This window comes from Babylonia areolata, chromosome 20 (assembly GCF_041734735.1).
Source record: "Babylonia areolata isolate BAREFJ2019XMU chromosome 20, ASM4173473v1, whole genome shotgun sequence".
Taxonomy (NCBI): Eukaryota; Metazoa; Mollusca; class Gastropoda; order Neogastropoda; family Buccinidae; genus Babylonia; species Babylonia areolata.
This window is the reverse complement of record NC_134895.1, coordinates 9,120,233-9,142,401: the sequence shown is the minus strand read 5'-3', so window position 1 is coordinate 9,142,401 and position 22,169 is coordinate 9,120,233. Positions and strand designations below refer to the sequence as shown.

General features: G+C 42.5%; 1 protein-coding gene across 1 annotated transcript in view; it reads left to right on the top strand.

Moving 5' to 3' along the window:
* The first annotated feature begins 5,180 nt into the window (after positions 1-5,180).
* LOC143294847 (tetratricopeptide repeat protein 39B-like) overlaps positions 5,181-22,169 on the top strand; it is a 57,917-nt gene continuing 40,928 nt past the window's right edge. Inside the window, exons 1-2 of the mRNA XM_076606354.1 lie at positions 5,181-5,492; positions 6,886-6,917. Of these exons, the coding sequence (XP_076462469.1) occupies positions 5,427-5,492; positions 6,886-6,917 (98 nt within the window). The 5' untranslated portion in view covers positions 5,181-5,426. The remainder of the gene's footprint in view (positions 5,493-6,885; positions 6,918-22,169) is intronic.

The following is a 22,169-nucleotide window of genomic DNA, read 5'->3' as shown; positions in this document are numbered from 1 at the left end:
AAGTTCAATTGTGGCAGGTCCACAACTACATGCATGTATATGAATGTGTATTGTGTGTGCGTGTGTTTATGTAAGTTTGTGCCTGCCTATGTGTGCGTATTTGTTAGGGTAGCTGTTAGATACACATGTATGTTAAAATGTATGTATGCAGTGTGTGTGTGTGTGTGCGTGCGTGCGTGTGTGTGTGCGCGTACGTGCGTGCGTGCGTGTGTGTGTGTGTGTGGTCACATTTTGGTGTGTGTATGTAACATAGATATAATGTTTTATGTTATCAAAAGCGTTTTTGTAAAGCACCTAGAGCAGATTTCTGGATAGTGTGCTATATAAGTATCCATTATTATTATTATTATTATACAGTGAATTTTCTCTCTTCATTCTCGTGCGTTTCTTTTTCTTTTATTTCTATTTATTTGTCTGTTTAATTTTCAGTGTAGCTCAGGCCTGGATGGAAAGAAACATCTTGAATCTAAAATTTCGCCGTTTCAGTGTACGTTCTCTCGACGATCTCTCTCGGCCGATCATGAGTCTCCCGGCCCCGTTTAAAAGTTTCTCCTCTCACTCTCCCCTACTGACCGGCCTATATGTATTATATGTATTGTGTTGCAAATGCCAAACTACCATTTGGACATCGACTGAACCGTCACGTTACAATGCGCATGCTGTATTCAGTGATAAAATAATCAGATTTTCTTGTCTTGTTTTACTGTTTCCCTTTCGGGGACCCGGTGACGAACTGAAAATTAATATGGGAGTAACAAAATGTGCCCCCCCTCCTTCCCCCCCCCCCCCCCCCCCCCCCTCTTTACTTGTTGTCTTCTTCTGGGAAAGGCAACTCTGTTAATCCTGACGAGAAACACCCGGCGGCGGCAGATCAGCCTCCACTCCACCCCGGACCCCCACGTCAGATCTAACCGGCACCGAGCTAAACTGACAGCTGTTGCCTGCTGAGATTTGTTCGTGCAAAATCTTCCCCAGGCCCCACCTACCAAAGGACTTTTGTGTTGATACAGTCGCCAATCAATGTGCATGAAGGGGTAAGCTGTTAGATGCCACGAACTGAAGGATGACTCGGTTCGGGTAACTGATCGACTGTAGAGTCGATAAATTTTCCCGACTTTCAGTTAGTATAATTATTGTTCGTGAAACACACACACACACACACACACACACACACACACATATATATATATATATATATATATATATATATATGTACAGTATAGAGAGAGAGAGAGAGACGTCCAAGACTCACTGGACTGAGTGAAAAAATCATAGAAATCAGTGTCCTTGACCTCTAACCGGAGCCAACACCCTCAAACACACACACACACACACACACACACACACACACACACTTAAAAGAGTCTGTCCTCTCTAGTGCGTCTTTCTGCTCTCTTTACTCCTCCTTCTTCTTCTTATTTCTTCTTCTTTTCCACTGCCATTCATTCTTTTCTGAGTCTGGTTTCAGTTTCTGCTCCTTCCGAGTGTCAGTAAGCCATCGTTTCTTATGATATTGACGGCCTGTCACCTGTCACCTGTATGTGAAAGAACCCCCCACACCATCTCACTGGCACCCTCACCCCGTCTGATATTGTTATTCTTGCTTTTTCTCCCCAACACTCATGCTCTGTCCTCCCGGCCCTCTCCCCGCCCCCCTCCCCGCCCCCCTCCCCGCCGGACTCTCCGCCTTTTCTCCACCCCGAAATAAGGTTGCCCCGTTTCCTTTTCAGTGGTTGAATACCCCACTCCTACCAACCCCATTCATTGTACGACCCTAGCATCTTGATAAGGTAAATACCCCCAAACACCCCCTACTGCATCTTGGATAGCGACTGGGGGCTGGAAAGAACAGGTAAAAATTACTCTCTCTCTCTCTCTCTCTCTCTGGCCTAACGACTGCAACAGCACTGGCAAGACTGAATTTCACATGGAGAGACAAGAACGTCAGTCTCAAAACAAAGCTGAACACGACGGCTCAGTCCTGCATGCACACGTTCAATTTTCTTGTAAGCATGCAAGTTTAGTCTGGACTCCACTTACAACATAGTCTCAATCATCTTCAGTCCTGCATGCACACGTTCTCTCGATTTTCAACAGAGCCTCAACCAGAGTGGATCCAAGCAGTGGAAATGAGATGCTACGTTCAGGGGACCCCTTGGCATCTCCTGCAAACACCACACTAACAAATGAAGAATTGGAGTCCGAAAAGCCACCAGACAGCACGTTAGTAGGCATAACTCAGAAGACCTCAGCTATACTACTACTACTGCCGGATTAACAAGTAGTAAAGACTGAGCGGTAACTCTCTCCATTGACAAGATACGTAACTTCAAGTCAGTGCTGCTTACGCTACTGATTATACTACTACTGGCTACAGTGGTTAAAAAAAGAAAAGAAAAAAAAGTGGGGGTGGTGTTAGGGATAAGACGCCGGATATGGCCACGTGACAAGATCCGATGGGCTTTCCAAGACCATTCTTCAAGGAACAATGCAGGGGAAAAGGAGACGAGGCAGACAGTGAAAGAAATGGGCAGACATATAATTATCGTCATTGCCGGGGAGCTTCGCCGAAACTTGACGCACAGGGATACCCATGACCAGCAGAAATTGAGAATGTGGGTGATGCGTTCAGTAATCACGACTGACCTGTGACACTGGGTGACACAGTGACTGTTTGCCAGTTTGTTTCACTGATGGTCAGTGAATTCAGTTCACTCTCTCGTTGAGCGAAATTTCCCACCCATTTTCAGTTCACGATTATTCGGCTTTGCGGGCCATTCACGCCCTGCACTGTACTGTTACATGTCGGCCGAGTTCGAGTGCGCGTATACCTACTCAAAGACAGAGACAGACAGACACACACACACACACACACCGGCGAACGCACGTTGGCGCGCGCCGCGCGCACGTACACATAGGTGTACCAGTTGCTACTAGACTTCCCTGACGAACACTTGCATGGCCACCATTCTCATTCCCATTACCTCAGTTGAAATGTCCCTGCGAGTCGAGCGCGTCAGTGTAACTGAACCTATTCAAGTTCACAGACACATCCCACATACACACACGCGTGTGCGCGCACGGACACATCAGAACTTGCTATGACTGACTCAGTCTTACTACCCCGGGCGCGACTGAACACACCATACTGAGTACTTACACCCATTATGTCAGTTTATTGAGCTCCATGGTTGAAATGCTGCGCGGCACAGGGAACTGAAGCCGGAACAACATATGAACCCACCTCCACCCTCCTCTCCCCCATTTTACACTTTCACCCAGTGTAAATTTATCCCGTCAGTGCATCAGTTGTGATGACTTTCAGCCTGGACCACTCGTTGCATATTTAGATGATCCGACGCATGACAGACTGCACCGCTGAGGCACCCGGCAGTCACTGACCAACCGTTCGCAGTTCTTATAATGGGCGAACCTCTTATCACGAGCGGTCTACATCTGGGAAAATCGGAAATCTTAAGAAAAGTAAAAGAGTATAAATACTTACCCTAAACCCGGCCTCAGGTGCAAGACCATCACGCCATTGATCGCCTCACACTGAGAAAGAAAGACGTACAGAGACCGGCGGAGAGGGAAGGCCGTAAGTCTGGCATAAAAGGCCAGTGGAGCATGATCTCGGTTTGCAAATCAAACTTGAACGAAGTTATTCCTGGTATCATTTCCAAACCAACATTGCGCAAATTTCTTCTCTCTCTCTCTCTGGGCACATCAGACTGAGTAACACGTACTTTTCCGCCCGCCCGGGCCCCTCTCGCGGCAAATCCGTGGCAGTATATATATATATATATCTGTGTCAGTGCATGTGTCAGTGTGTCAGTGACCGGCACTGAGTGTGTGCTCAGTAACGGTGGTGCCGCGGCTCAGTTGCGTTCGGGCACTGTCACGGTGTCAGCCCGGGGCCGGTCAATGTATGTGCGTGCATATCGGTGTGTGTGTGTGTGTGTGTGTGTGTGTGTGGGTGTCGGTGTCAGTGTGTTTAGTGTGTGTGTGTGTGTGTGTTCGTCAGTGTGCCACTGACTGGCGGAGTCAGTGCTGGCTGTGAGTGTGCCGGTGCGGTGTGCACGGCAGTGCGCACACGGCTGATCCGCCTGCCGCCGTGTGCTACTGATTTGTCAGTATTTAGGGAATACTAGGCCGGCCTAACTTGAACTATGATATCCGACACTGATTTGCTCATCTTTTCTGTCGCATTCAGTTGGCCACTCACTGGAAACCCGTACTGGTGGGTCTTTAACACCGAGCCTGGTCAATTCAGTATCAGCTCAATGCATGGTCTTTAAGCACAGCCTGATGGTCACGCACTGACTCCGTCGACTGACGGACGGGCCGAGTGACTCTCCCCCGCACCCTTGTCTTCAAAGCAGATATTGTGCAACACTTACACCTTCAAAACCCCGGCTGAAAACCGCGATGACTCGAGATGAAGGAAGAAGAAGTGACATCTTGAAACTCAGTGTATTTGTCAGTGTTCATGTCGCAAAAAGTCAACTTTCACTTCACTGGAGCTGATACTATGCGGGGAGGCAACTCAGTTGAATTGACCCGAACGTCCTTTCAGAGATTGAAGTAAATAATCACGTTAAACCTAGCGGTCTATATTGATTTCTTTCAGCTGATAGATTTTTTATTTTTTTATTCAGTCCTCCAGACACTGCGGTCTGGAATGTTTCATTGTAAATCCTCATTAATTTGATAATGCTACGATCTTTTTGGTGCTTCAGTCTTGGTCACTGAATATTATGATAATGAAAATAATGGAAAAAAAAAAAAAAAAAAAATGATGATGATGATAGTAATGGCGATCCTTAGAAATAATTCAGAATTATTTCTCCTCCCTGTGTGTGTTCGTTCCATATTTGGTTTTCACGCCTGTCGATGATAGTGATTTTAGACTGAAGCACTCGCGCGTGTGTCTTCTCTGGATGACTCATGGTCTGCGGAGATACACAACAGATCGAAAGATTTTTTTTCTTTCTTTATTCTGACTGTCGCTTGAGTGCCAACTACCGAACATAAAAAAATACAAGACATTCGAGGCTGTTCTCACGTTCGCACGCACACAGACATTCAACCGTCTCCCTGATACTGCCGGCAACATACACAAGAGTGCTGTCCCTTGTCTTGCTATGACCACTATTTGTCCAAGCGTGACGGAAGTACGGGCCGTACGTACGGTTGCCAATGTCTTGTCCAGCCAGCGACGTGTATAAGTGTGTGCGCGTGTGTGTGTGCAGACCCGAGACAGTGTGTTTTGAAGGCCGTTAGTGTTTTTCCTCGTCAGACTGACATCCAGTGGCATTTCATCTGTTGATGTCATGAGTTCGATCGTGCGACACTATAATAGTGCTGGAAGCGCAATTTGAGTCTTGTGTGCGCAAAGCCAGCACATCTTTCGAACAGCCGAAGCCATGGCGGCTGCTCCTGCTACAACTCAAGACGAACTCGCTGGTGGTGACAGTGAGAACGAGCAAGAAGTGAGTTACTCTGATTTGTTTAGGAGGTTAGAGCAATGTGTTGAATTTTACGTTTTTTAGTTGCACACCATTTCTCTCGCATTGTTTTTATCCATGGTTGACACTGTCGTGTTTATTCGTCTCAACGAACTTTCGAAAGGATCCCAAATTTTCAGTTCTTTTGTTTGGGGAAAACGATATTAAAAAAAGATTATAAAAAAAGGATTAAAAAGAAGAAAAGGCACAAATAACAGAAATGATTGTATACAACTTTACAAGGATCGAGCGGTTATTGGAGAAACATCAGACAGTGCTTGCTTATAACACACACACTCTTTCTCTGTCTCTCTCTCTCACACACACACACACACATACATGCACACACACACACACACACACAAGCACACACACAAACACATGCACACATAGATTCTGATGCTGATTTTGGAAATATATACTAAATTGAAAATGTATGAAAGATGTTTCAGTAAAGTTTGATAGATGTAATATGACATGTAGACCAACAAATACATGTTTTCATAAGAATGGTGTGTGTGTGTGTGTGTGTGTTTGTTTATTTGTTTGTTAAACTTTGACTTCATTTTCTTTGGAATTACTTTATCAGTACTAAAATTTAGAAGGAAAAAATACAGTTCTTTCCACAGTTCTAATTAATATGACAATACACTTCTTGTAAGGCCACAGAATTTGTCAGAAATGTCAAGAAGCAACAACAACAAACAAACAACAACAAAAAAAGAAAAGAAAGAAAAGAAAAGAAACGTTTTGACTGTCATTTTACTTTTCATTGTTACAGATTGTCACATTGATTGTTAGCATCTGTTTGATAATTCACAATTGAATATAAAATCTTCTGTTTAGTATTCTTAAGTTATAAGGGTGCATACCTCTGCCAGAAGTAGCCAAATTTTTGAAAGTATTAAATATATATATGTATGTATGTATGTATATATATATATATATATATATATATGTATGTGTGTGTGTATCTCTCTCTCTCTCTTTCTGTGTGAGTGTGTGTGTGTGTGTGTGTGTGTGTGTGTGAACATGTATTACTCAATAATGGAAATATGGTGTTATTGCTATATTCATGTCGTGATTGGAGCTAATTCTAAACCTGGCTGTTGTGGCTTGGAAGAATGGGATGACTGGGTAATAAAGTCATAATTTGGTAGTGAACAAATTGATTAAAAAATATAACAATGTGATAATTGTAATGATTTCTTTCCTCTCCACCAGTTTCTTATAATCTATAAATGATTTTAGTATCCATCTTTCTAAAGTCATCGTGTGTGAGTGTGTGTGTGTGTGTGTGTGTGTGTGTGTGTGTGTGATTATATTGTGTTCTAAATCAGTGAATGATGTTTTGTTTTGTTTTTGTTTGTTTTTTCAGAAATTTGAAGATGCAGTGGAAAAGATTTCACTGTAAGTAATTTCCATATTATTAGCATGTGTGCAACTGATGTATCACATGTGTGTGTGTGTGTGTGTGTGTGTGTGTGTGTGTGTGTGTGTGTGTGTGTGTGTGTGTGTGTTTGTGTGTACATGCACATGTGATATATGCACATACATATGTTAGTGTGCTTTTTGTGAAAGGGATGAACATACCTAACCATTTGAATGCACAGCCAGATCCATTTTAGAACAAATGCTTTGCTATTTAATTTTCTTTATGAAGTTTTTGTAATTTCTTAAAATGAATACATGAAGCTCAAAACGAGACCCACAGAAATACACAATGCAATATATGTACAATGCTTCACATGGTATTTGTTGTTCAGTTTTGATTATTTTTTTAAGTTTCATGCGTTACCCTTGCTCAGATCAGTGACAGTGTTGTTTGAAGAGACAGTAATACTGACAGCATCCGGGGGATTTTACTGGTTTCAGGCACTAAGTGTCCCAGGTCATAGGATGCCAGAGTACAGATCAGTCAGTCATGCTACTTGTCCGGCTTTGTCACTCTGCGACGTTTGTGGATGGTTCTGCATATTGTTTGAAATGCTGTGAACTTAACCCTTCCCCTGTCAACATTAGGTCAAAGGCTGGATGTGAGCATGTGTGGACATGGCGATATGTGCCACCACGTGTGCAGATACATGCATTCATACATACACACATGTTGTGTATGTGCATATGTATATGAATGCATATTTGTGCATGTACTGTTCACATACGCACACACACGCATAGAGAGAGTGTATCACTATATGTCCACACATAATGTGCGTGAGTGCGCACACACACAGAGAGACTCAGACACACACACAGACACAGACACAGACACAGACACACACACACACACACACACACACACACACACACACACACACACACACACCAAGACTGTTGAAACAGGGTGAGGTTGGTCACACTTTTAATCGCCATGGTAGCTTCTTCATGGGTGTGCAACATGACATGAACTCAACACATGTACCATGCTGTTAAAATTGAAGCAGTTCAACATAGAGAATATCATGAAAGAATGCGGCAGAGAGGGCAGAAGAAAGGGAGGAAAATAAAGTGGAGGATTTGAGGGGGAGGTGTGTGTGTGTGTGTGTGTGTGTGTGTGTGTGATCAGAATGAAGATGAAGGGGATGGAATGGTAACAGGGGAAGAGAGGTGTTGTGGTTGGGGGGTGGGGGTAGGGGTGGGGGCAGAGATAAATGGGGGATACACCACGATGAGTTTGGTGAAGCGATCAAGTGCTGCTCAGTAAACAAAAGCGTGTGTGTGTGTGTGTGTGTGTGTGTGTGGCGCTTCCACATTAGGGTGTGTGTATGCTTGCATGCACGTGTGTGTAGGCATAGATATAAATTCATAAAAAGGATCGACAAATTTGGTACCAAGCATCACTGAGATGAGGAGTCACACAAGCAGACACACGGGAGAAACCAGCCTATTGATTGCTGCTGTCTCACAGTCACGATGCCAGCCAGAGAAGAAGAAAAAAAAAAAAAAAGGAAAAAAGAAAAGAAACAGGCTTCGTGTTAATGAACAGGTGGGACACAGCGACCGACCCTCAAGACAACACGGGGCGCCACAGCAGCGGAAGCTACAGTTGTGGTGGGGAAGCTGGCGTGGCATACTGATATAGTCGGTTGTCCCAGCATCTGGAAGAAAGCGGCGGCACGCAGGCCTGGTGCTGGCTTGTGGAAAATAGAAGCCGTGGTCATCAGCTTCATTGATTGCAAAAGGGGGTTGGCGGGGTGGGGGTGGGGGTGAAAGGAGAGTGTGGGAGGAGGAAAGAGGGTGGGGGCAGGAAGAGGACCGGGAAGAAGTGTGAAGGGCCGGGGTGTGGATCGGGTGCAAGGGTGGTGTGGGTGGATGACTCAAAATAAGCTGGCTCCTGCCAATCAATGCAGCAGGTGTTGTGCAACAAGGCCTTTCACATTTTTACATATATTTTTTCCTATCATTTATTATTATTTCATTTTATTATGTTTTTTTTAACCAGGCTTGTTTCTTTTTATTGATCCACCTGTTCTTCAGTCTGTCTGCTGGGGTAGATATGTCTGTCTGTCTGTTAGTCAGTCAGTCAGTTTGAGTGCCTGTCTGTCTGACCCAGTGTCTCACAATACCGTTGAGCCTGTCATCTGAGTATGTCAGGGTGTGTCTGTGAATCTCTCACACTGTTCCAGCCTGCATTTCGACCTGTCTGTTGGCAGGTCTGTTTGTCTTTTCATCAGTCGACCAGCCTGTCTTTGTTGCAGGGAGCTGTGCAAAAGTCCATCTCACTCTCTCTTTCACTGTCTGTCTGTTTATCTGTCTGTGCATTTTTGCTTGTGCATATGGCGTGGGTTGCGTTTACGTTTTGTAACACTGGAAAGGAAGACAAAATACAGAATTGTAGTTTTTACATGATTTTCTTTTCAGGCAGTCTGTTGAGTTATGATATATATATATTTTTTTTTTCCTTTTGCTCTGCACTGAATGCAATGGGGTGGCAGTGGAGGATGGAATAGAGAAGGGGATGATCAGGCAGAAGGGAGGTTGCTTGTAGTGAGACATGTTTTTAATGTGTTCAAGATTTTGTTGTTGTTGTTTACAGATTGCTTCTCCCATTTTGGTCCTTTAAGGTGAGGGCTGTACATGAAATCAAATAATTTTTTTTTAAAAGAAAAAAAGAAAAAAGAAAAAGAGAATAAATGCGTGTACTTGCTAAGTTGCTTATCTATTGTATTACCCACGTTTGCCTTGTCTGGTCTGGTCTGTCCGTGTTTCAGCCTGTAATGCAGTCTGTCTGCCTGTCATTAGTCCATATATACCATTCTGTACTTCTGCCGGTCTGTTCGCATCCTGATAATGTGATATCTTTCACTGTAGATCTTTTTATCGGCACATCTGCCAGTAGGGTTGTCTGCGTTGTCAGAAGTGGTTAATTCCAGACATAGACTGACAGTTTGTCAGACCTGTAAAAAAATTTTAAAAAGAGGAAAAAAACCCACTATTGTTTATTACAGAACCTTGAATTAAAACAACGAAGAATTTTGTTTTCACTTGCACACAGTGACACAGTTTTGCCTTAACAGTCAGTGCATGCCATGCATGACACGTGTGGGTGATGACATGTTTGATTTAATGAAAGCATGGTCACTGGATGGCAAGCAGCAGTTTTGTCTTCCCCCTGTCTAACACTAGTAACAGGTCCGGGAAGGGCAAAATGTGTGTGTGTGTGTGTGTGTGTGTGTGTAAATTCTGATTGTCAAAAAACCCACACAAAAAAAACAAACAACTAAAACAAACAAAAAACCTCACCAATCACGCCCTCCCACCCCCTCCAAACACACAAACACACACCAAGTGTGGTACGCTCATTTTCTTAAGTTGGGTTACACTGATTATGTTCAGGCTCTCCTAACCCACCAAACACTGACAGTGACATGGAGTAAGGGATCAACAGGAGTACTAGTTGATCTACACGCATCCCCAAAAACAGAGTATGGCTGCCTCCATGGCGGGGTAAAACTGGTCATGCACGTAAAAGCCCACTCGTGTACAAACGAATGAAGGTGGAAGTTGCAGCCCACAAACAAAGAAGAATAAGAATAAGAATAAGAAGAAGATGTACACGCATAATGATATTATATGAACACGCATGAAGAGGGTTAGGGTCCTGGCAGGTGTGACAAACTGTTGGCATAGAACTGGTAAAATCTCCACCTTGTACCACCCCACTCTACTCTCACCTCACCAGTTTCTCTGGGGACTGAATCAGGGTCATTTAGGGTAAAAGTGCAACACTCTTCATTGTGCCTATTATCATTTTATAATTATGTATGTTTGTGCCTTCATTCAGGTGAATAGTATTGCATTGTATTACTTTTGTCCTAACAGAGTTATTGGCGTGAAATTTGCGTTGCCTTCTCAAAAGTTCTCTCCCGAGAGAGAGCGCTTAACCAGAATGCAGCACCACATGTTTTTTTTTTTGTTTTTTTTTTCCTGTCTGCAATTGTACTTGTTTTCCAGTCCGATTCAGAGTGGGTTTTTCTCTTGAATTTTCCCAACAGAACCCTTTTGTTGTGGTAGGTTCTTGTTCATGTACCGGTGAGTGCCTACTGCACATGGGGCCTCAAATCACTGACACCTGGACCACCACTCGAGATCTGCTGGAGGGCAGATTAAAGACATTGGTCAGTTTATGTGGGACTGGCACCCAAGACACCGGCTTCCTAATTGGGCATGTCACCGTTCAGCCCTGGGGCCCTATCGAAGTGGATTTTTCTACAGAATTTTGCCAGGAACAACCCTTTTGTTGCCGTGGGTTCTTTTACGCGCTCTAAGTGCATGCTGCACACAGGACCTCGGTTTATCGTCTCATCTGAACGACTAGCGTCCAGAACACCACTGAAGGTCTCGTGGAGGGGGAGAAAATATCGGCGGCTGAGCCGTGATTCGAACCAGTGCGCTCAGATTCCCTCGTTTCCTAGGTGGACGTGTTACCTCTAGGCCATCGCTCCACATCCAGAAATACATGTACTGAAGAAGTAAGTTCCCCTTCCTTATGGTTTAAGAGTTTAAGTTTTAGGAGTTAAGCCACTGCTTCACCAGTAGGGACGCAGTATCCGTAGAATTGCACAGCTGCTGATCCCTGTGAACTATGGATCTATGGCCTGCATGGGCCTTCTCCCAGAGATGTTGGTGAGCATATATATATATATATATATATATCTAAAATGAATAAAACAAAGTTGAAAACCAACACCTATTTTGTTAAACAAAAAAACAAAAAACAAAAAAAAAATCTGAATTTCCGCTGCCACCCAGCAGCTTGGTCACAGACTACACTTATAACAGGTGATGTAATGCTATTTTTTACATCATCTTTCTGACCTTACATGATGTTTTCTACTATGTAAAGTTATCATGTTCTAAATATTCTTTCAGTTGTCTATGTACACATCACTCTTTTTCACTCTCACTGTCTCTCTCTGTATCTCAGTGATCGTGTGTAACCACCCCCACGACGACAAACCAGACTGGTAACTCCACGAATTAAGAGTTCTCAATGAAAACCCATGGATGTCTCTTCTCAAGTTCAGTCCAACAAAAACTCTCTCTCTCTCTCTCTCTATATATTTAATACAAGTCTCCAGTTAACACACACAAGAGAACAGTGGAGAAAATACAACAGTCCCATTGTGAGGTGGGGTGTGTGCCTCGGGTCAGGTGTTTGGTTGGCTGGTTTCTGATGCATTTTCTTGTGGGGTCGGTCACCTGTGAGAAGGCCTTCATGGTGGTGACTTTGTTATGTTAGTCTCTCTCTCTCTTCTCTTTCAGCCCCCTCTTGCTTTTTCGCTCTTTCAGTGTCTCCCAGTTTCATGGTGACTTGCTCAGCCTGCACATGCACACACACACATTCAGACACAGTCAGACAGACAGACACACACACACACACAGTGTGTGTGTAGTTATGTGTGTTTGCATGGTTGTGTGTGTGTTTGCATAAAAATGTGTATATATTCATAGGAATCATATATGCGTTGAAAAGCAAACAGACAAACAACAAACAAGTCAGTTGGAAAGTTACAGCAAAGAGCCAGTGGGGCTCCCAAATAACTCTCTCCATACGAACGGCGAAAGAGACGACGTTAACAGCGTTTCACCCCAATTACCATCATCAAAATATTGCAAGAGGAAGGCTCTTATACTGAAGAGGTGAATGTTGACGAAGAATACCACAATTCTGACGACGGAAGCGAAAGGTTGGGTCATTCAGACACCCACTGGACATCCGAGGGGTCTGTGTAGAGGAGAAGAGAGGACTGGCTGTACTGAGTGAGTTAAGGGGGCACACGGCAGGGCAAAAGAGACCAAAATGATGATTTTTCAAGATTTGGGTTTTTGATGGATTTTGATTCTTGAACAGCTCTTCTATCAAATGCATAACTTTTTCCACTGTAAAGATGTCTTTAACAATGAAAAAATTGCCAATAAAGATTGTTTGCTGAATCACGAAAGTGTTTATTAATAATTTTCTGTTCAGTTTTGACGCAAGTCGTCAAGTTTCTGGCCTTGACAACATACCTTGGACTTGCTCAATGATGAGTAAACTTACAACCATGAGACTTTGCATGATTGTTTTATGACATGTTATTGAAGTTTTTTCACGAGTATGTTTGAAAATATTCTCTGGGTTTTAATGCATAGCAGTTCCAATCTTTTTACCCATTGTAAATTTTGAGGATTTTGCAATACCCAAAATTAAAAAAATTCATAAAAAGTACAATAATTGAAGAATCAACACAATCTTACATGAAAATGAAGATAATGTCATTGTGTATCAAGTCCACATAACAAAAAGTGTCTGCATGCACCACATGGACCACAAACCCGATTTCTTTTATAAATTGTTTGGTGGCCATTTTGATTTCTTTCCATAGCAACAGGTATTCACAGAAATCTAAGAACACTTTTTTTTGTGATCAACAAGTGATGATACACCCAGTAGACAAAAAAAAGAGAGATATAATGGGAGAGAAAAAAAAAGTCGTTATTTGACTGTAGTGTCTGGCGTTAAACAGTGAATTACTTTAAATATTTATGTTTGAAATATAAGTTTATCGTCACATAACCACACTAACAAGTCTGGTATAATTACATCAAAGAGCGAATGGGGATGCTGATTAAATTGTGAAATTATTTCAAACATTTATGTTTGAAATATAAGTTTATCGTCACATAACCACACTAACAAGTCTGGTATAATTACATCAAAGAGCGAATGGGGATCCTGATTAAATTGTGAAATTATTTCAAACATTTATGTTTGAAATATAAGTTTATCGTCACATAACATTTTTGCAATGGAAACAGATGGAACTGCAGATTTTGTAAACAAATGAGGTAGAAATGTTTTCAGCTGTTCACATTTACAGATGATATGCATGGGGGTAATTACATTACCGCAAATGCAAGTCGCTGAAGAAGTAAATGTGTGTGAGCATGAGTGAGCGTGTATGTCACTTTGTCTGTGTCTGTGTCTATGTGTATGCATGTGTGTGTGTGTGTGTGTGACTGTGTGCGTGTGTGTGTGGTTGGCCAGGTATATAAGCACCAGCACCATCACATGTGCCAAAAGGAGTGCAACAAGCTGTGCGTGTAACAGCAAGTGTAAACATACATGTATATCATGTGCACATATGTCTGTGTTTTGTTGTGTGTGTGTGATTGAGTGTGTGTGTGTGTGATTGTGTGTGTGTGTGTGTGTGTGTGTGTGTATGCATGTGTTTGTAAGTGCTTGCATGTGTGTTTGTGTGTGTGTGTGCACACATGTGAGCGTGTGTAAAAGTTTGTGTGTTGGTTCTGTGTGTGTGCGTGTGTGTGTGATTTTTCCAAGTTGAATTATTATTATTATTATTATTATTATTGTATAACGTTTTCAAGATATCCTTTCCTGTCACGGTTTCCTACACAAGTGACAAGTTTCCCCAACCTAGCGAGCCAGTTACAAAAGCATGGGAAAACAACAACCAACAAACAACAACAACAACAAAAACAATTTCTGCGAAATCTCCTCTCTTTTTCTCTCTATGTTTCTCTCTCTCTCTCTCTCTCTCTCTCTCTCTCTCTCTCTCTCTCTCTCTCTCTCTCTCTCTCTCTCTCTTTTAAAAGTTGAATTATTTATTCATAAATATATACACTCACTCATGTACTGCCAACTCTGTAGGTTGATCACTCATGCTCTTTACAAAACAAAAAGAAAAAAAGTTTAATTGAATTTGAATCTTTTTCTTCATTTTCAAATATATATATATATTATGCATCACAACTTTCCTCCATTTCTCCCCAAGCCCCTTCTCCATAGACAGGTCTAAGTGTTAAGGTGTCCTGTAGAAGAAAAGGTGAAAATAACTTCAGAATTGTTTTACATTATCCCCAGTTATGAAATTACAGACATGATGGTCATATGTAGTTTGAAAGTGAAGGTTGCCATATGTAATGCTTGAAAGCGAAGGTCAGAAATTAAAAAAAGAGAGAACAGAATTGCGGGAGATCTAATCTAAGATTTTTTTGGAGGAACGTTTGATTGTTTTGTTTGAAAATGTCTGATTCAAGAAATGTTTTTAGAAGTAGTCAGTGGAACGGAGAGTCGCCCGTACCCCCCACCCCTCCCACCCCCCCAAAAAAAACCCGAGGCATTTTTTTTATTTTATTATATGCCTCTTCACCCAGCCACACCCCTGTCTGCCGATGGTTGAGGTCATGATTGATTGTATTCATTGATGACATGAGGGGCCATTTCGTTTATGTCACCACCTGTGCCAACAGCCATTTTATGAGTGATTATCAAGCAACAGATGTGTCCCACTGTAGATTGATGATACGCCCCCTGCTGCCACCAGGATGAGCTGTTCTAATCTCTGCTTTCCTTTTTTTTTTTCAACAGGTTTTAGCATTCATTTTATGCTTAATTAGGGTTATTTTCAGAGAAAATTGTAGGTGGTTAATTGATGTCGTTTTCACAGAAAATTGCAGGTGTTTAACTGATGTTATTTTCACAGAAAATTGTAGGTGGTAAACTGATGTTACTTTCACAAAATTTGATGGAGGGGAGTCAGTGAATCGCTGATGGGTGCAGCAGCTGAGTGGGTGGAATGTTGAACTGTCAACCCCTGATGGTCTTTGGTTCGAATCCTGGTGATAACTTTTTGCATGCAAATCTCCGTTACTTTTACTTGCAAACAAATCCTATTTACATTCAAACTATAATTGATATTCCCCAAGTTTGCCGACAAATCATAGTGGGTTCTGTATCTGCGTGTTTACATAGTGTGTTTCAATATTATGAGGTCTGCACAGATGTTAAGAAGCAACAAAGAATTGACATTTCTTCTTCTTCTGCGTTCATGGGCTTCAACTCCCACGTTCACTCGTATATACGCGAGTGGGCTTTCACGTGTATGACCGTTTTTACCCCGCCATGTAGGCAGCCATACTCTGCTTTCGGGGGTGTGCATGCTGAGTGTGTTCTTGTTTCCATAACCCACCGAACGCTGACATGGATTACAGGATCTTTAACGTGCGTATTTGATCTTCTGCTTGCGTATACACACGAAGGGGGTTCAGGCACTGGCAGGTCTGCACATATGTTGACCTGGGAGATCGTAAAAATCTCCAGCCTTTACCCACCAGGCGCCGTCACCGTGATTCGAACCTGGGACCCTCAGATCGAAAGTCCAACGCTTTAACCATTCAGCTATGGCGCCGGTCGAATTGACATTTCAAGTGATGTGATCTACATGCTTTGATCTACAAACTTTACATGTGTGCGTAATCAGATCAAGGGCCAGCTCACTGGAGGTTCATGGATCTACTGCAGATTGCCGTATAAAGAGCAGGTCACATTTGATATTTGATTAATCTTAAAAGTCTGAAATTATTATGAATTCAGAAATCACCTATAAATGATAAGATTAGTGTGTAGATGATTTGCGGTTGAAATTGTATGATCAGCATGCTTAAAGAAAATTTAAGGGTTTTTTTTTGTGGGTGGGTGTGTGTGTGTATGTATGTGTGTGTGATGTGACGCCTTTCAGATAGCATGGGGAAGGAGGGAGGTGTAAAATTGGGTAGTGGGAGGGTGGGGAGGGGGGGGGAGGCGGTGTTGTCAGTTTGTCTGTCAGAGTGTATTTTGACACAACACTGTCTGTCAAAGCCTGTTTTGACATGGGTGAGAAGCCATGAAAGAGAAGCATACATGCGCCTGTGACATATATTTATATATATATGTCCATTGTCATCCATGCACTTTGACTCATGCAGCCATATTTTCTGTCCAGTTGAAAGGTCAAGGTCATGGTGCATTTTAGCATGACAGTTTGCCATACATACTTTGCATTTTTGTAAAAATCAGACTTTTGGTTCAGTCACAAGCTAAGGGTTACATACATCCAAGAACCTTTTTTAAAAAAACAAAACAAAAACAAAAAAAAAAAACAAACAAACAAAAAACCCAACAACCTTGCCTGTTTCATGGTAGCAAAGCTGATGTCAAATCTTTCAGTTTTGACCCAGAATGAAGGAAATACTCAGAAACTTTACTTAAAGTCATTGAGTCAGTATTGGCAGTTCAGCCCATAAATGCAAAAAAGAAGAAGAAGAAAAAAAAAGCAAAACAAAAAAAGAACTGAGTGAAACTGTGTTTCGTATTGCAGTGCATTTTATTGTGTTTCATTGTATTGATCACTCTTCAGTCACATGTTGATTTCTGTGTGTGAAATTCGTATTGTACTCCCTGTGCACAGGGTTAATGCTATAATCTGGTATGACCCAAGCCATTGTGACAAGGGGTAACAATTAGTTGCAAAATATGCAGAAGCATGTAAACTTCTGAAAGCAGCTTTTCAGGTGTTTGCTGTGTTTGTTTTGTTTTTTTGTTTTTTTTTGCTTTGTTTTTGCTCTTTTTTATTCTCCAGTTGGAACGGAGCAGATTTGAAAGACTTGGCATCCTCTGTGTGTGTGTGTGTGTGTGTGTGTGTGTGTGTGTGTGATTGTGTGTGTGTGGTTATGTGTGTGTGTGTGTGTGTGTGTGATTACGTGTGTATGTGTGCATGTGTGTGGTTATATGTGTATGTGCGTGTGGTTATGTGTGTGTGTGTGTGGTTATGTGTGTGTGTGGTTATGTGTGTGTGTGTGTGTGTGTGTGCGTGTGGTTATGTGTGTGTGTGCGTGTGGTTATGTGTGTGTGTGTGTGTGTGTGTGTGTGTGTGTGTGTGTGTTTTGCTTGGTGGTTGTCTCCACTTGTAGTGACTACAGGTCAGTGTTGATGACCAGCAGGCCTTTGGGGTTGTTTCCCAGGTGGTGGTGGCAGAGAATCTTACAGTGTGATTCACCCTGAGGCCCTGAAAGCTCTGGAAACCTTCCATCTTTCACTGGTCATCGCCATGGCCAGGTAGCTGAGTGCCGAGTTGTTTTGAAGATTTTCGCTGGGTCTTTAAAGGCAGTCACGAGAAGAACAAAACTGCAGTTCATTCCAATGTTTTGGTTTGATTTTCTTTTCTTGAATGTAGTTATACAAGGGTGTTTCAAAAAGTTCATGACCTCTGTTGGAAAAAATTGTCAGAATATCTTTTAACCCCTCCCTCCTTTTTTTTTTATTTTATTTTATTTTTTTTACCTGGCAGAGTCCACCGAATTGTTGCAATGGAATGGCTGCTTCTGGTTCAGTTTTCAACATCCACAGTGTCCTCGTCAGAGTGATGTTGCCGCTTTCTCAGGTGTTTCTTGGAGTTGAGGAATCAAAAGTAAGGAGGAGCTGGGTCTGGAGCACAGAGGGTAGGCAGGTGGATGGGAGGTGTTCAGAAATAGTTGCTGTTATCTTGTGTACAGCTTAGCAATGCTGTTTTTCAGCAGCGTTACCACTGCAGGTTCACATTATAGTCTCTGGTGACACTTTGGTTCTGTGGGAGAAAGTCTGCTTCCACGTTCTTATGGAACAAGTTGGTGCTGGGGTTCACCAGCTGACAGGCAGCCCATGCTTTCCTTAATAATAATGATAGGATTTATTTTGTGCTGAATCTTGTGCAGAGGCAAATCTAAGCGCTTTCACGCCAGTCATTTTCTCATATGGATAACTCTAAAACTGAAGAAACTGAAGACAAGGAAGAGGCAGGGGAGGGAGGCTATCTTGTGAAGAGGTGGCTTTTAAGGCCAGACTTGAAAGAGCTGAGTTTTTGAGAACTGATGAGGCGAAAGAGGAAGTTCATCCCATATGCAAGGTCCAGAGACAGAGAAAGAATGGCGTCCAACAGTGGAGTGTTTGAATCTGGGTATGCGTAAACAGAGTTGATCCGAAGCCGATCGTAGGAAGCGAGATGGAGTGTAGAGGTGAAGGCAGCCACAAAAATAGGAAGGGGCAGATTTGTGAATATATTTATAACATGTAGTGTTGATCTTATACTTTATTCTGTGTGAGACAGGGAGCCAATGTAGATGTTGCAAAATAGGAGTGATGTGCTCAGATCTTTTCTTTCTGAGGACGAGTTGGGCAGCAGAATTTTGTGTGCGCTGAAGGGACTTCATGGATGAAGCAGGCAAACCAGACAATAGAGAGTTACAGTAGTCAAGGCGAGAGAGAATGAGAGAAACGACAAGTCTAGATGTTGCATCGGTGGACAGATATTATTCCAAATGGAGCTGAAGCGTCGCAATTGACAGTAGCAGGATTGACATGTCTGACTGATAAATTTTAGCATGGACAATGTGTTGTCAAGGACAACGCTGAGGTTCCTGACTGAAGTGGAAAGAGGGATGGATGTTCTTCCAAGTTAGATTGTGTCAGTTGTGATGGAAGAGAGTTTTTGTTTAGTTCCTATGATAATTGCTTCAGTTTTGTCTGCGTTCAATTGTTACTTATTTAGAGTCATCCAGTTTTGAATGTCCAGAAAGCATTCAAATGTTTCTTGCAAGAGTGTGGACAATTTTTCAGGGGTATCACTTTTCTGAAGTTGAGTGTCATCAGCATAGGAATGATGACTAACATTGTGGTGGTTGATAATTTCAGTGAGAGGAGCATTATACAATGTGAAGAGAACTGGGTCTAAAACAGATCCCTGTGGGACTCCGTGTTTGTTTTTAACAGGTTCAGGCGTGGAAATCATCGACGATGACAGACTGGAATCAATCAGTGAGATAAGATTTGAACCAGTTGAGAACAGTGCCATTGATGGCAAATGTAAAATGAAGACAGGAAAGAAAGATTGAATGGTCTATCATGTCAAAGGCGGACAGATTTTTCAAGGATTTTGGACAGGAAAGGAAGGTTAGAAACTGGTCGATAAATTTTCAAAGTGTTTGCATCAACTTGATCAAGGTTGGGTTCCTTCAGAAGAGGCCGGACGATTGCAGCTTTGAAAGTGGATGGAAACATTCCAGTAAGAAGAGATGAGTTGACAATATTGGTGATTGTGGGGAGAAGCTGTGAGACACACTGGGAAAAGACAGAGGCTGGTTCACAGGATCATATTGTCATCTCTTTGAGGATTTCATTCAGTTATGTTTCAGTCAATGGATTGAAGGAATGGAGAGGAGTGCTGTTGAATTGAGGATCAGGATGAGCAAGTTGGAAAGGCGTCTGGTCCAAGCTTGTACAAATATTTTGGACTTTGTCGAAAAAGAAAGAGGGGAAGACATTGGGGAGTTCAGATAAAGTGCAGGCAGAAGGAAGAGGAGTCTTTTTTGCAGTATCAAGAAGATTTGACATGATAGAGTAAAGAGATTTGGTGGATGTGGCATTGAGAACTTTAGAAGAAAAGAAGTTTGTCTTCGGTGATGAGATCATATGTTTGACTTTATTTCCTCGGAAAGAGAGACTTGTGTTGCTTCCCCTGCTTGGGCTGACAGCTGTGTTTCTGGCACAAAGAGATAGAGTCCATTCTCAACATTCAAGTGACAATAGAGTTTAACAATTGGCAGGATCACCTCCAGATTGGCGTCCTCTCCACATTGGTGTCAAATTAAGATGGACACAAATCATTTTCTGATGTTGAATCTGGCTTGCTTTTGGTTCATGTGTCCAAAGTGTTGGCACTGCATTTCCTTGATGGTTTTGCCATGCTGGTGTTCAGTTAGAACTGTGTAAATGCTTGGAAGTGGAGATGTCCAAGGCACTGGCAGTCAGTCTTCAGCCGGTCCTCAGCAGCCCATGGCGCTGGTGGTGGTTTCTTGACTGGTGGGGTGCACCAGCCTTCCACAGCATGCGGCAGTGTCTTTGAATCTCCTTCACCCCTACTGTTGTCCATGGTTAGTCCTGAGAATCCCTCCCCCCTCCCCTCCCCTTCCCCCCTCCCCTCCTGACTGCCCCCCCCCTCCCCGACTACCCATCTTTGTGAGTGTTCGACAGTTTTAACAACCAAAGATCACTGATGTTCTTCTTAATGTTAGGTCTTTGCCATTCTGGGGTGGGAGTCATCATCCAGAAGGCAAAGTACATGAATGCCAGATTTCATGTAATTGTCCTCAGCATTTTCATGTGTCTTTTAGATGAGAGTCATGAGCTTTTGAAACACATCTTGTAGCTGCCTGAGTTTTTGTTTCTTTCTGCATGTGTTTTCTTTTTTTCTTTTTGTCATTGGTGCAGTTTGAAGTGTCTAATGGTATTTTAACATTTTTTGCAAGTCCTTTAAAGTTGAGAAGGGCTGTTTAAAAAAAGAAAAAAAAAAAAAAAAGAGAGACCCGGAATGCTGTGCTGTTGGATTTGTTATTGTTGAAAAGCAAGAGGGTGTATTGGTTTGGTTCATTTTGTTTCTGTTTTCTTTTGTCAGTCGGTCCATATCTCTTTGTTTCTGGAATTCCCCTGTGTACCATTGAATGGTGGTGATGTACTCAGTGGTGACACAGTGTTTTTGCAGGCTTTAATCTTATCTGACGAGTTTTGATCTCTTTTAACGGTGTGCAATGATCACTTTATGTTTGTGTTTAAATAGAACCTGTGATTGCACAAGTTAATTTCCATGTGGATTTATAAAGTGTTATTGATTGATTGTTTGGATTCCATTCACTTACAAAAAGTTACATCAACACCAAACTGTGCAACTTTCCATAGAGATTGGAAATTCCGCTATGTTGTGATTTCATAGATTGTGGCCCCGTTAAGTTGAATCTTGGGCATTGTAAGCTGTGTCAACACCTGTGCTCTGCTTCCTACTCCTCCTCCCACACCTGTCTCAACTCCCGCACCTTTCCCTTCCTTCCCGCTGTCCTCCACTGCTCAGTCACCATCGTCTCCTTCCACTGTCTGTCTGCCTGACTCACCTGCTTCACCACTAAATTCCCCTCTGCCCGCCTCTGACCTCCTTCATTCTTGTCTTGTCACATGTCATAATTGTCATTCGGATGAGACAGTAGACCGAGGTCCCGTGTGCATCATGCACTCAGCAGCACATGTAAAAGAACCCACAGCAACAAAAGGGTTGTCCCTGGCTAAATTCTGTCGAAAAATATCCACTTTGATAGGAAAACAAATAAAACTGCAGGCAGAAAAAAATACACAAAAAAAAATGGGTGGTGATTTCAGTGTAGTGACGCGCTCTGCCTGGGGAGACCAATTGTCATTTGGATGAGACAATAAACCGAGGTCCCGTGTGCATTGTGCACTCAGCACATGTAAAAGAACTCACAGCAACAAAAGGGTTGTCCCTGGCTAAATTCTGTCGAAAAATATCCACTTGATAAGAA